This window comes from Schistocerca gregaria, chromosome X (assembly GCF_023897955.1).
Source record: "Schistocerca gregaria isolate iqSchGreg1 chromosome X, iqSchGreg1.2, whole genome shotgun sequence".
Taxonomy (NCBI): domain Eukaryota; kingdom Metazoa; phylum Arthropoda; class Insecta; order Orthoptera; family Acrididae; genus Schistocerca; species Schistocerca gregaria.
In genome coordinates this window covers 599,575,132-599,590,937 of record NC_064931.1, presented here as the reverse complement: position 1 = coordinate 599,590,937, position 15,806 = coordinate 599,575,132, and the positions used below count along the sequence as shown (strand labels likewise).

General features: G+C 45.9%; 1 protein-coding gene across 2 annotated transcripts in view; it reads right to left on the bottom strand.

The window, feature by feature from the left end:
- The window catches only part of LOC126298160 (alpha-aminoadipic semialdehyde synthase, mitochondrial), a 237,990-nt gene that overhangs the window by 65,276 nt on the left and 156,908 nt on the right, over positions 1–15,806 (bottom strand). Inside the window, exons 15-16 of one of the 2 annotated variants that reach the window (XM_049989470.1) lie at positions 14,259–14,427; positions 14,086–14,180 (exon numbers count right to left, since the gene is read on the bottom strand). In XM_049989470.1, coding sequence (XP_049845427.1) covers positions 14,086–14,180; positions 14,259–14,427 — 264 coding nt within the window. Of the gene's footprint in view, positions 1–14,085; positions 14,428–15,806 lie in introns of both variants that reach the window. The other variant, XM_049989469.1, reaches the window with a different exon arrangement.

Sequence of the window (15,806 nt, the reverse complement as noted above, 5' to 3'; positions counted from 1 at the left end):
TTATTTGCTACGACCTAGCAAGGCGCCATTATCTGTTATTATTGATATTGTGAATCATGTAATGTCAAGAGCGACGTTCACCATTAATGGATTAAAGTTAAGTATTCCACCAGCTACGTCTGTTGTTTCTAAATTCTAATTTCCTGGTCCTGTTCCAGACCTCACGCCAGCCTGCTTGAGCTAAAACGCGTGCCTTTCGCACATTTGAACATTTTTGAACACACACACACACACACACACACACACACACACACACTGCAGTATCGATATTTATCTGCCGATACGAGGCAGCGACTTCCAATTAAAAATGTCTTACGTAACACAGGAATTACTTAATGTGTGTACGAGTGCAGGTTGTGATGCAGGAACTACGACCTATGGGAGTCTGGGTCTGACCGTGAGTCGTGCATGGATACCCAAAGCTGTTAAGGTGATTGCTCGCGTAAAGCGGAAAATCCGGGTTCGAATCTCAGTCCGGCACTGATTTTCCTTATCATTAATCCCTTACACAGCAGATGGTTGCGAATACATTTCATGTTTACAAAATTGAAAGGAGTGACATGCAGGCATAATAGTAAAAACACTGATAGCGAACAAAATATGCTCTTCAATACCCATAGCATAACGGAAAAGACAACAGCACCAGAAACAATAAATAACAAGCAAAAAATATACGAAATAATGTAGCGATTTTTCAATCTGGTACCATAAGGAAAATAGATGACAAGAAGTTAAACGTGTCTTATGTGGCATTATCAGAAATAAATAGCTGCTGGTTTTATTTAAGGTAATTATAATAGTAACATTGCCTTATTTTCCAAAATGTCCGCCCCCGGTAGATGAGTGGTCAACGCGACAGACTGTCAATCTTAAGGTCCTGGGTTCGATTCCCGGCTTGATCGGAGATTTTCTTCATCCAGGTACTGGGTCTTGTGTTGTCCTAATCGTCATCATTTCATCCCCATCGACGCGAAAGTCGCCGAAGTGGCGTCAAATCGAAAGGCTTGCACGGAAGGTCCTAGTCACACGACATTTTTATTATTTTCCAAAATAGTTATGTAAGCATAATTTCCTGTACACCACAAATAATGCACGGATAATATTTCATTTCTCAGCTACCAACTGAGTGTCATAGCCTTATACACTAACGTGAATTAATATTAAATTATGACTCCTGTTATACAGAAATAGTTTTAATCCGAATTTATGTGAACGACTACAAGCTCCTTTTATATCGCATAAACTTTTCGGGCAGGACAAAAAAAGGAATACTGGATATAGGACATGAAGTTCTGAAGCATGTATGGGGAAAAAGAAAAATGTAGAACTGTGTCTACCACAAAGCGGAAATTTTCTTCAACTTAAGAAATTCTTCTAGCAGGGATAATTACACATAAGAATAAACTGAGCGAGGTGGCGCTGTGGTTAGCACACTGGACTCACATTCGGGAGGACGACGGTTCAAACCTGCGTCCATCCATCCTGATTTAGGTTTTCCGTGATTTCCCTAAATCGCTCCAGGCAAAGGCTGGGATGGTTCCTTTCGAAGGGCACAGCCGACGTCCTTCTCCGTTCTTCCCTAATCCGATGGGACTGGTGACCTCACTGGTCCCAAGGAGCTACATTTTTATGTCGAATCCGAATCGCAGCCCAAAAGTGGCTCTGAGCACTAAGGGACTTAACATCTGAGGTCATCAGTCCCCCAACACTTAGAACTACTTAAAACTAACTAATTTAAGGACATGACACACATCCATGCCCGAGGCAGGATTCGAACCTGCGACAGTAGCGGTCATGCGGTTCCAGACTGAAGCGCCTAGAACCGCTCGGTCACAGCGGCCGGGCCGAATCGCAGTTCTACTTCGTATTCATCACACTAAAATTTGCCGAAGATAAAGCTTACGTTAGAAGCGACAACAATTTCAGTATTCGGCAGCTGTGGAAGTACAGATGATCTTATGACCAGGCTAAGGCCCTAACTCCAGTTCTGGAGTAAACAAAAACGTATTAACCCAGAACGACTTGCCACTCATTTTAAGTGCAAACATTTTAGCTTAGGCTTGACTGTGACTGTGGTGAATATCATCTTAATCAACACGTGACTTTAACTTGTCACTTTCATTACATTCTCCACGATGTGCTTCGGAGGATTACAACACCAACACAAGGTAAGTATGCCAGTGAGGAATATGTTCTCGTATTTATTTTGTATCTATTGCTTTTGGGTAATCTGTGGCACTAGGAGGGAAGGTAGAGGCAAGTTGACGAGCAGGGTAGACGGTTAATCACTTAGTTCAAGTTCGTACTTCTAGGTGACGCAGCAATAGGAATACCAGTAATTCTTCAGCTGGCAAGACCCTAAACACTTGCACAGTGATGCCGCGGCCGCTAGTTCAGTGTGCGTTCTGTACATTGTTTGGCGTGTTACAATTTTCGATATCCTCAGCAAAATCTCTCGTCGAATAACTGACAAGGTACTTGGCTATCCTTTTTTATGGGTGAATAAAGAGACAATATGCGTATTACGGTCACCATTAACTCATTTGATATTCTTGTTTATTCTACACCAAAAATCAAAGACTTTAATATAACCGACTAGGGTAAGTTGACGACCTCTTCATCTGTTGATCACGTTTTATTTGAAAGCAGATACCGTCAGTAATGCAGTTGAAGTGTTCATAGAATGTGAAATCGACCCTTATGATTTCGTGTTTAATGAGCATGATCTTGCTGCAGCGAAAACCACATACAGTGTTTTAGTTACTGACCACATAGAAACTAGAAATGAATCTGCTCGGGCTGCAGTACCTAAATACCAACCCAGTAAAACTCCTAATGAATTTTCTGATGAAGATCAGGTAGAGCGTTATGAAGAATCAGGACCTTCAACAAATATTGCTCCCATTGCTCTAGAATGGTACCGAAGTATTTTAGATTTTTTTCCATCCCAGATGATCCCCAATTTGACTATTCCCTCTTCCCTGACATCATCGACCATACGAATACCTCTGTTCCTCCCCTTGCTCCTAGCTTCCAGTTCTTGGGCCACACCACCATCTCTACACATGACATCAGCCTCACACTCCGCACTAAACGCTCCTTTCCTGACAACCTCCGTAAGGCCAACCACTTTGCCTCTCACCTATCTGGTGTTAGCGGTGGTGTGTGACCCAAGTACTGGAAGCTAGGAGCAAGGGGAGGAACAGAGGTATTTGTACGGTGGCCTTCAACCTGGGTGTAAATGGAGTCCTAGTAGGCATCCCAGTTAGCACGGGAGTAATCATGGACAAGTTTAGGAGGGATGTCAGGGCGAGGAGCGGGGCAGGGATGGCGACCATTAGAGATAGTGAGGAGAACGGGAGCACGGTCACTGCAAATGAGGTCAAGGACATCTGCAGTGATGCGCCCAAGGAGGTTGGGAGAGGCAAGGATCACATTGGGAGTGGTGTTGGATTCGGGTCAGGCGTGCTGGGGGAGGCGAACTAGGTCTCCCTGGGGGGTAGTGATAAACCGATGCCACCGCTGGAGGTGCACAGCTGTGGATGTTGAGGTCGGTGGCAATCACGTAGGTGGAGAAGCTGCGATCAATGTGGGCCAGGAAATCGTACGGGATGGGGGTGTGAGGGTGAACATAAATGGTGGCACGGGTGATGGTAAGGGTGGGGAAGAAGAGGCTGAAGGTGAGATGCTTGGCAGGATTGTTGAGGAGAGGTTGGGGCCGAACAGGGAGGTGCTTGAGGTGGCCTATAGTAACTCCGCCATGCACCAAAGGATACGGGTTATCGATGTGGTGAAGGGTGTAAGGAGCTTTGGAGATGGAGATACAGGGTTGAAGGAAGGTTTCATTTAGGATGAAGGCATCCACCCAGTGCTGATGGAGGGTGTGGAAGAAGGGGAGTTTGTCGGTGGGCAGGGAGCGGTTATTGTGGTACAGGATACTGCAGTGCTGTCACGCCATGGGAGGGGAGAGTTAGACAAGGGCCGTGAGGTGGATGAATGTGAAGTGGTCCTGGTTGTGGGAGTAGGTGGCATAGGTGGTAATATGGAAGATGGAACGGGCAGCGAGAGAGATTTGGGAAAGGGTGTGGGAATGCTGGGTGGACGTTTTGGAGCACAATGGTGATGACGCGGATGATGTCCTCTGCACTAGGGGGAGGGCAGAGCAAGTTGTTGGGGTGGATGGGGTCATTAATGGGACGGACAGGGATGGTGAGGTCAGTGGTGACTGGAGGAGGGTTTGCTTTATCCTACGAGGAGTAGGTAAGATGGGGTTTGTTACAGATGTTGCAGGAGGGGGGGGGGGGGGGGGGGAGGTGTGAGGTTGGGACAGTACTTTAAGAAGTATGAAGCTTTACAGTGGGGGCAGGTAGGGGGGTTCTTGCAGGTGGAGGTAACATGATCACTGTACTTGAGGCAGCGTTGGCAGCAGTAGGATTGGACTGGGGAATGGGAGGGGTCCACTTTGTGACAGTGATTGTATATGAGGGCTCCCTTGGTAAGGAGGCGGTCAATGGATTAGGAGGATTTGGTGAATATCCGCATTAGATAAGTTGGCCTGGCATCATTAAAGATGCGACGGACCGAGTGGATTTTTATGTTGGGCTAGGAATTGAGTTCCGTCAACACCTCAGCCTCCGTGACCACAGGGCTAAGCTATGCGATCACAGCGGTGAAGGTTGGCGGCCGTTGCGGGGGGGGGGGGGGTTGAGGCTGATGGGGAGAGGATGGGGTGTGGTAGGGGGTGAGGGTGGCTCGTTGGCCAAATTGGAAATGTGGGATTCGATATAAGAGATTGGTGTGGAAGGAAGCATTGGGGGATTGAAGGAGGACCAAGTCCTTGCGAGGAATAAGAAGGGATATGGGGGCATTGGGAAGGTATTTACGAATGGCCAGGGTGAGGGTGCAGGCATCGAGGAATAGAGGGTCAGGATTGGAGAGGACAAAGGTGTGGGTTTCAGGTGTGGCAGGGGTTGAGCTCGGGGTCGCGTCCATGGGGGTGGGTGGGTCACAGGTATCACGGGTTTTCTTTGTGGAGATTGCGTGGGAAGAGTCAACAGAGATAAAGATACTGTGATTTAAAATTTTATCTAAAGCACTCGTGTATGTCATTTTGTCAGTTCAAACATGCTGGTCTCCGAAACTACTAGCCGAATTTTCATGGGGTTTTCACAAGCAACTTAACTGTAGCATGGGACAATTTATAGATTTTATTTCATCATAATGGGCATACGATAAATCAAGATATCGTAGTTTAGAATTTTATCTAAAATTGTCAGCTCACTTAGTATTTCAGATGTATAATCAACGGGGTGCGGTACACCAAAGATGGCGCTGTCAGATTCGTAGTACACCAAAGAACTAACAGATGACACTGTTAGGTTTAACTCGGTGACACATGAGTTTTCAGAAATTTACATCAGTGACAGAATTAAGCATGGCAATGTTATCTTTTCATATACAAACCAACTCTGAATTTAGTTTACTAGCATATAAGGATTTACTAATTTCCCTTTATTCATTAAAACTTAACTAAACTGCTTTGCATCTTTCGATATGTGTTATTTATGGATGGAATTTGCAGAACCGGCGTTCCGGTGGGTGCTAATACACTATGAAAAGGACATCGCCTCTTGGCGTCGTCACGGACTTTTATTACACGATGTTTCGCGAACTTGTATCGCACACGTCATCACCAGACCGACAGGTGGCAAGCCACCGAAGTAAAGAAGAATATTGTCTCGTCTGCAGCGAAAATTTGAAGGGATAGTCGTGCAGTCGCGGCGTCACGACCAAACGACTGGCGAAATCCCATCTATGTACCACGTCGTGCTCGATAGCTGTCGACGCCGATGACGTCTAGTCATGGACCTCACTATGCCGGATGGTGGATTCTTAACCACCAAGGCGGCCATTGTGAAAGACTTTGCAGCATTATCGACGTATTTACGAGGAGGAGAATATAGAGGAGGGGGGGTGGGAATAACGACATTTTGCAGCACATGACGCGCACTCTCAACAAAACAGAAGCACCATCGCTTTTAGCGAAGATTACGCAGGACGACGTAGGGTTCGCTTAATAAATCCCCGGGGCCAGTCGGTCTGCTGCTTGAATTATATCGGACATTCTGCATGATGATGATGCCCCATTGGATCACCACGTACCGCGAGCTGATGTCCCCCAGTTTTGCGTGCCACCTGCCTTCATCGATAGACTATTCATCCCGACACACAAGCGTTTACGAGGTCAGACAATCGAGGACTACAGGCCAATTACAATCTTAAATTCAGACCATAAGATCTTTGCCCAGCTTCCGGCAGTGTGCCTAAAGAAGGTCCTGCCACTAACGCTTTCAATGAAACAAACGACACAAGGAAGAGAGACCAACATACAAACTGCTACTGGCATGTGAAGGGATTTGATGGCTCTCGCTACATTCTGCCACCTTTGAGCTGTTGTGATCTCAACTGACTTTGGCCACAATTTCGACAGAGTGCACCACAACTTTCGTACATGAGTTCTGGCCCGCATGTGCTTTCCACCTGACTTCCTCGATGTAGTTTTGCGCCTCTCACGCGGAGTATCATCCCATGCACTAATAAGTGGACGTACAGCCAGTCCCTTGTCACGCTGGCGTTCGGTTCAACAAGGATGCCCACACTCCATGATCCCTTATGCAATGGCACAGGAACTCTCACAGGAGGGCTGAAACACAGACTTACGAGGATTACATTGAGGGGGCACTCCTTCTACTGCAGAGCATATGACCTTCTACTGCAGAGCATATGTTGATGACCTTCAACCACTGGTCTGATCATGTGATGAGATGCACTCGATGCTTGAATGGATCAAGTGATATATGTTGGTGGTGGAAAGCCACATGAATGTGGCCAAGTCAGCAATGATGAATATTGGCGGTGCCCTCTAGGAGGGCTGTTTGGCGCCCCTCCCACAGGTGATCGGCTATGTGGGCATTACATTTACACAGGATGTTCACTGCACAGCTACCACTGAAAGACGGCGGTGCCTTCCGGGCAGGCCACTGTCGTGGTAATATCCATCAGGCACTTCCCCTTTCATTTGCGTATCTAAATTTTCCCTGATTGATATTAAACTGATGGACTATTAGGGTTATGGCAAACCACTGATTGATCTCACAGTACTTGCATTACCTGAGTAGCAGTAGGAGAATTGAACTCGCCTATACAGACAGATTTCTGGACGCTGGAGCTGGCCATTGCATTAGGGGCAGCTTTAGAACTTTCCCCAAGCACCAGGAAAGTTCTCAGCACCTTCACATTGCTAGGCTTCCCTTTATAGTCACCGAAACCGGCCGTGGGCCCTGCAGGGCAGTGGTTTATGAGCCGCCATTCTGCTGATCCGCCTTGTTCCGCTGGCGGCCAAGTAAGAGGGTGGGAACGCTATGGCTGAATGCGAAATGACACATCCTTAGAAACTGGCGGCGCCGGGCAGACTGGTGCCAGCCTAACCGCTTTATTAGCGAGTGGACGTGGTGAGGGAGTCTGGTGTCCTCATCCAATGCGCACGTCCAGGTAAAGCAGCATCCGGCTGGCGCCAGGCTAATGTGGTTATTACAAGAACAGCGTACCTTGTGAGACGGGTCGACGAAATTCTCCGGAGTACAGTCGCTAGAGCTCTTCCTCTTCTATGAAGAGAGCAGTTAGTTGAAAAGACGTCCGGACACTCGGGCGAAACTGTATATTTTTGCGGACGTGAGACAATCACCGGCGGACGTGGAGTCATCTCCCGCAGTACGATGTGCCAACAAACCTAGCAGCTTTGGCAGCGCCCGCATGCAGATGACAGCATCTCGTCTTTCACCAGCTATATCGGTAACGTTGCGCACATTCGGCAAATTCAGAAGCTTATCAATCGTTTCCACGACCATCTTTTTTGTGTAGCAGCCTTGTACTCAGAGTAGTCACTCCCAGGGTCCACTGCATGCTTCATTATATTTTGACGTGAGAGACCAATCAGTGGAACAATTCAGCAGAGTATTCTTGCCTAGATTGGCATTCCGCTACTCACAGTTGCCAGTCTCATCTACACGTAAATTCCAGTTAGGTTCCCCAGGTCTATTGCCAACCAACCTGAGTTCGTGTTAATGAAATGTTATACCGTTGGAGTTTCTGTTTATATGTTTGTTCTCTCTTGACATTAATATTAGTTAATAAATGTCTTTGTGATACCATAGGTCCTTGTTATTAATTTTTCCATGACACCCATTCTGATTCCTTACGATTTCATTTATTTTGTTGTGGGTTTCATGGCATTCAATTAATTTTATGTCAAGTAATCAGCTCATTAGGTGAGCCACACAGGGGCCACTATTTACGAATGTCTGATTTTCTTGCACTATTGATAAACGTGGTACCTCTTGGGTGTGGTGGTTACGACTTATTAGTCGCTTGGCAGATGGAGAACTGCTGCCACCATGGGCTAACTTCCACCACGCAGTATAGACGTCTACTGCAGGCGATTCGCATAAAAGTCAGTCAGAACTTACTTCAATGCATAAGTCTTCTACCATGAGTATCTTAACCTTTACATGGTGAACAGTTGGATACACATGTCTTAGATTCTCTCACTATCAGCAGCAATGGCATGCAGACTGCCGGCAGCGTTTGGATATTACCTTACTGCTGGATTCCTATTTAAAATCCACTGTGACATTCGCACCCTCCTGCTGCATGAAGGCGGACTGGAACTTGTAAAAGTTCGTGCAATGGCTGCAGCCGTATGTTTGTGCACAACGGTGAAACTGTAGGCCCATCAACATACTTCAGTTATAGGCAGTGTGTTGGAGGAATTGCTACGGGCAGCCATCCTGCCACCTGCTGCAAACATACAAATCGCTCTCTCTGTCTTCCACATCTCGTCATTCATACTCATGTATAGTTACATGTACCATGATCTCCTCAGCTCTCGAGCTCCAAAGGCGAGAGACATCTGCTGCTGACATCCATCCCTGGCCGGCATTCCCAATGATGAGAAGATGGTTCTTGACTACTGGCAGTATCTCCAAGATAATCATGGCACTTTAGAGCACACCCCTCGCTATCAACATCTCTTTGAAAATTATTTGTGCAGTGCCTTCGTAAATACCCCTCACATTCGGAGAATATTTGGTAGATGACGACTCCCAAAGTGGACCATGACACGAGGCAAAATGTTTATCGGCTTGGTAGCAAATAAGCATGGTCCGCAGATGCGAAGCACGCATGGAATGGCGTGCAGGATTTGTTTTCCATCATTATTTTGGTTTCCTTCGGCTGGATGGTCTTTGTTTAAGCAATTTAACTGTAGCAACTTCCATGCTCTTATTTCTTCTTAGATTTTTTGAGTTCACCCATGTGCTCGAGGATGGATGTGCGTAGTAAATATTATTAAATTTTATTTCATGTCGAGGTAGTTTGTTATTAAATTGTTTGCAATGACTTCCCTACAACAGAAACAAGTTTTATTTAAATTTCATCCAAATTGTAAGGAAGAAAAAACAATAAAATAAATTCGGAGGGGGCGTTCAGGCGCGGGAAGGGTGACGTACCGTGGCCAGGACTCAGGTTTTGACTCTGGCCACCCTGTCTGCGCTAGCCTCAAGCAGATCGCTCTACTTCCATAAAAAAAAAATGAATAAGGGTTCGGACTTCAGATCCGAAATTGCAGATTGGAATTCTGTCACGAAACAAAAAAATGGGCAGAGCAGCCGCCTAGTAAAGAGAGAAAGAGAGAGAGAGAGAGAGAGAGAGAGAGAGAGAGAGAGAGAGAGAGACCGGCAACGCGCGCTTGTGCAGTGGCTCTCGATTCTGACGTAAGCCGTTTCGAGCCCTGGAGGTGGATGAAACTTTCACTGCCCGTAGTTGGCCGACTACGGGAATAGAGGAGACTGATCACCAATCTTAGCGCCGATGATCTGGATTAAATCTCAAACGTGCCTCCTCTTCTACCGACATAAAACGCAAACATAGCATTCTACTCTATAGCCTATATGTACCCATTACACTCACCTACACTCTAGAAGCCCGCATCTAGTGATAGTGCGGTAGCGTTCTCGCTTCCCACGCATGGGTTCCCGGGTTTGGTTCCCGGCGGGGTCAGGGATTTTCTCTGCCTCGTGATGGCTGGGTGTTGTGTGATGTCCGTAGGTTAGTTAGGTTTAAGTAGTTCTGAGTTCTAGGGGACTGATGACCATAGATGTTAAGTCCCATAGTGCTCAGAGCCATTTGAATAATTTTTACACTCTAGAAATGCACATACGACACAACTCACATTTGCGCAAGGAAAGAGGGCGTTGTGTGCGGCAGAAGAAAAACCTTCAGTCTCGACAGCTCAACCAACCCTTGGGATCTCCCGGCAAATTATAACATAAGGGCTTTACTCTACTCTAGAAGCTTACCAAATTTAAATAAATACTTACTCTGCAAAGATTTCACTGCTTTTCGGGACCTGAATGCCTGTAAACTCATATATGCTATAATTTCATTTATTAATATGTCAAGTATGTATAAACAAGCAGCTTGAAATCGTTCCAATGTTCAGAAAATGTTCCCGATTTAAAAAAAAGTGAAATTTAACCTGTACCCATCACATTTCATGCTTTTGTTCCATTTCACCTATGTGACACCTTGTCATTAAATTTACGATGCTTAAGTGTTCTTCCCACATATATTCATGAACCCACTGTCTGCAGTTTCTATATTGTACTGATGACATGTTTATATGGTTGTAAACATTTTGTAGCAATTCTTTGAACTTAACGAAAAACTAAATGGATGTTGTCCTCTACGTCCTGTCGAGTTTCTGAAACGCGTTACACATTATGCCGGTAACAAGCCATATGTTAAACAAAAATAATTCCTTGCTGTTGATACAACTTCTGTCATTGGCAACAAGGTTCATTTTATTTACAGGCCCAAAGATAAAATATTTGGTCGTTTCTAAGCTGTGACTCGTCATGCAGTGTCCTGCTTCATGATCGCAGCTGCTAAATGGGACAAACAGTAGCACTCGACCTGAAGATACACATTTTGAAACTTGAAACCTAATTACCAGAAAACTCAGATTTGTGACTTCTTCTTCTTCTTTTTCTTCTTCAGAAAGTTGCAGAGTATTAAAGTTTAAAGAACATGAGAAGTAAAATGTTTAAAAAATTCAGCAATCAGATAAACTACACTCATCGGCGACAAAACAAAAGCACTACAGTATTTCCAAATAAGATACTTTATTTTCTTCCTTATCCTACATGCCATATCTTCACGGAATGAGCATGTTAATTACTGAATCTGGCCATGTTAGGGGTGGAGGACTGCTGGATGCTTTTCCTGGCACTACCCCTTTCCCGTCTTGATGGTAACTTTGGGCTCTACCCTGAGTTTTAAGCATCACTGTATCAACACAAAATATAAAGCGTCGGCAAGAAAGAGAATGGTCAGGAAACTACCGAAGTCTCAGTGATGTACTCAGCCACACACGCTGGGGACAGATCTACTTTTCCCATGTTAGTCCGCTAGGCAGTGGGTACATCTAGAGCAAGTTTATGAAAGGAAGTTAGATGGATATCGACCTTAACGAGAGAGGTTGGTTAAAACCAACCCCACTGAAAAGGTACTCTTCCATTCCGGGTTCCCTCATCCAATATATTGACGAGGGAGTGTAATTGAAACACAATTGACCAAGATTCAAACCATTAGAACTTTCACCAGCTACATAGGAGTGTAACGAGACTGAAATTTAGTAACAGGTTCCGGACGACCTCTGTTCCTCCTAACTGCAACCTCATGCAGTTAGCATTAGTTGAGTGGAGGACAATTTCTTATTTATCTTTATTTTGTTTGCTATCTGATAACGTAATTCAATTATGTTTACTAATTGTTTATTTTCCGTTCTATTATTTTCTCCTATAGCTTGAAAGAAATACACTGTCTGACAAAAAGTTGAAGCACCCAGAACATGTAGTCGGATGTGAATGCAAATTTGTGCATGTACACACCACTGGCGAGTACGTAAATGATTAGCGTTGTAATTATCTGTGGCAGATACAACGGCCACAGGAGTTTCCTAGTATTTTCCGTGTTTTGTGATATTACCCGGCCTCGTACGGTTAATTGAGGGTGTGAACAGTGAGATGTTGAGTAATCACTGTGGAGAACACAGATATGACGCGTTCTCGTCGGAAAAATCGTGCTCATGAACTGACAGAGCTTGAAACTGATCTCATTGTGGGTTCACATTTGGCCGACTGGTCGAATCCTACAATATCTGTATTTGCGAAGCTTTCGAATGTGACAGTGCTTGAAGGCATGGGAACGTGAGAGGAGGAATATTCGTCGTCAAGATTCCGGTCTACGACGTTTGATCACCACAAATGAGGATTGTCGTATTATGCACCAGGCACATTTGAGCCTGCCATCCGAGAACAAGTAATGGATTTAATGGACTACCTGCAAAATTCTGTGTCACCCCACACTACTGGTCGAAGACTAACTGGGGCCAGATCAGGGATTACGGCCGCATGCACATGCTGCCGTTAACACCACAACACAAGCGGCTGCGCTTGGAGTGGTGCCATGAACGTAAAGTTGACCTGCTGGTGAATCGCGTCGCATTGTGTTAAATAATGAATGGCTGTTTTTGCAGTATCTCTGATGGCTATCGTAAGCGAATATGGTGGTGACCTTGAAGGACGTCCTGTTCCTCCAGTGTTTTGAGAGGCACAGCGGTGTTACTCATGACATCATGATGCGATAGTTATCGAGTGTGACTTCAGATAACAGCTCGTAGAGATTGAGAGAACTCTGACGGCACAACCGTGCGTCACGGACATTATCGTGGTGACACTTTTCGTGAGGTATACGTAGGAGGGAGCAATATACTGCTTGACTCCACGGTGAAGGTATGTTCTCGAAACTTCAACAAAAGCCCGTACCGAGCTACTGAGCGTCTCTCCTGCAGAGTCTTCCTCTGGAGTTTATCTATCATCTCCGTAACGCTTTCGCGATTACTAAATGATCCTGTAACGAAGCGCGCTGCTCTCCGTTCGATTTCTCTATCTCTTCTATCAACCCTATCTGGTACGGATCCCACACTGGTGAGCAGTATTCGAGCAGTGGACGAACAAGTGTACTGTAACGTACTTCCTTTGTTTTCGGATTGCATTTCCTTAGGATTCTTCCAATGAATCTCACTCTGGCATCTGCTTTACCGACGATCAACTTTGTATGATCATTCCATTTTAAATCACTCCTAATGCCTACTCCCAGATAATTTATGGAATTAACTGCTTCCAGTTGCTGACCTGCTATATTGCAGCTAAGTGATAAAGGATCTTTCTTTCTATGTATTCGCAGCACATTACACTTGTCTACATTGAGATTCAATTGCCCTTCCGTGCACCATGCGTCAATTCGTTGCAGATCCTCCAGCATTTCAGTACAATTTTCCATTGTTACAACCTCTCGATATACTACAGCATCATCCGCAGAAAGCCTCAGTGACTTCCGATGACAAGATGCGTTCTGTTATCTAGGAACTCTTCAATCCAATCACACAATTGATCTGATAGTCCATATGCTTTTACTTTGCTCATTACACGACTGCGGGGAAGTTTATCAAACACCTTGCGGAAGTCAAGAAAAACCGGCATCTACCTGGGACCCGTGTCTATCGCCCTCTCAGTCTCGTGAACAAATAGCGCGAGCTGGGTTTCACACGATCGTCTTTTTCGAAACCCATGCTGTTTCCTACAGAGTAGATTTCTAGTCCCCAGAAAAGTCATTATACTCGAACATAATACGTGTTCCAAAATTCTACAACTCTACAATACTCCCCACGATGCAGCTTCACGTCAAATAGTGCAGCCAGAAGTGGGACGTTGAGGATGGAAAAGCACTTATATTAAGACAGTGTCAGGAGCGTAGTTACCTATCTCAGCACGGTCAGTCATCGAATAGTTTCATTTGAAATGTGGCATTAAATTTTTATTGTGCGACAAAAATCATCCGTTTGTAACGAAGCCTTAGCACTTCTTTTAGTGCTTTCTTTGCTGTGTAACGGTAAATGCTACATACCCAAGTGATCTCAGGACCTTTAGGGTGCAGCACGGGATGCGGGTTGGGGTCGAGCAGCCCGAGCAGTAGGATGCCTTGCATGGTGTCGGAGAAGCCTGAAAGCGAAACGAGGGTTAGAGCTTGCCGGTGGTGGACAGCTGGTGGTAAAGAGGAAACGTGGACTGGAGGCGCACCCCTGTAGCGCAGCGTGCCGCGGAGCATGGTGTGCGCCTCTCGCACGTCGTACAGCTCGGCGTATTTGGTGGAGTCGCGGTTCGGGAAACCTTCCAGCGCAAAGCCGGGCAGGAAGTCCAGGTCGCGCACCTCGGACAGCAGCGCGCCGCCCTCCGGGATGTCCACCACCTGCAACACACCTCACTACCGATAATTTCACGCAATTTCTCATGCTTCCTAACAGCGATTGTTACGCCTGCTGTGAGTTTGTTGTTTCTCTGACATTTTACCAACGCCAGTGGTTGGTATTTTTGGGTATCTTCCTTTCACTAGCAACAGATGTTATCTTTGAGAATGACATCCATTCATGATGACGAAGTATCAGAAAAACAACAAAATATGTGTAGTCGTAGTAGTGTTGGTAACTAAAGCAACTACACTACTGACCATTAAAATTGCTACACCACGAAGATGAAGTGCTACAGACGCGAAATTTAACCGACAGGAAGAAAATGCTGTGATATGAAAAATGATTAGCTTTTCAGAGCATTCACACAAGGTTGGCGCGGGTGGCGACACCTACAACGTGATGACATGAAGAAAGTTTCCAGCCGATTTCTCATACACAGACAGCAGTTAACTGGCGTTGCCTGGTGAAACGTTGTTGTGATGCCACGTGTAAGGAGGAGAAATGCGTACCATCACGTTTCCGACTTTGATAAAGGTCGGATTGTAGCCTATCGCGATTGGGGTTTATCGTATCGCGACATTGCTGCTCGAGTTGGTCGAGATCCAATGACTGTTAGCAGAATATGGAATCGGTGGATTTAGGAGGGTAATACGGAACGCCGTGCTGGATCCCAACGGCCTCGTATCACTAATAGTCGAGATGGCAGCCATCTTATCCGCATGGCTGTAACGGATCGTGCAGCCACGTCTCGATCCCTGAGTCAGCAGATGGGGACGTTTGCAAGACAACAACCATCTGCACGAACAGTTCGACGACGTTTGGAGCAGCGTGGACTATCAGCTCGGCGACCATGGCTGCGGTTACCCATGACTCTCCATCACAGACAGGAGCGACTGCGATGGTGTACTCGACGACGAACCTGGGTGCACGAATGGCAAAACGTCATTTTTTCGGATGAATCCAGGTTCTGTTTACAGCGTCATTATGGTCGCATCCGTGTTTGGCGACATCGCGGTGAACGCACATTGGAAGCGTGTATTCGTCATCGCCATACTGGCGTATCGTCCGGTGAGATGGTATGGGGTGCCATTGGTTACACGTCTCGGTCGCCTCTTGTTCGCATTGACGGCACTTTGAACAGTGGACGTTACATTTCAGATGTGTTACGACCCGTGGCTCTACCTTTCATTCGATCCCTGCGAAACCTTACATTTCAGCAGGATAATGCACGACCGCGTGTTGCTGGTCCTGTGCCTTTCTGAATTCAGAAAATGTTCGACTGCTGCCTTGGCCAGCACATTCTCCAGATCTCTCACCAATTGAAAACGTCTGGTCAATGGTGGCCGAGCAATTGGCTCGTCACAATACGCCCATCTCT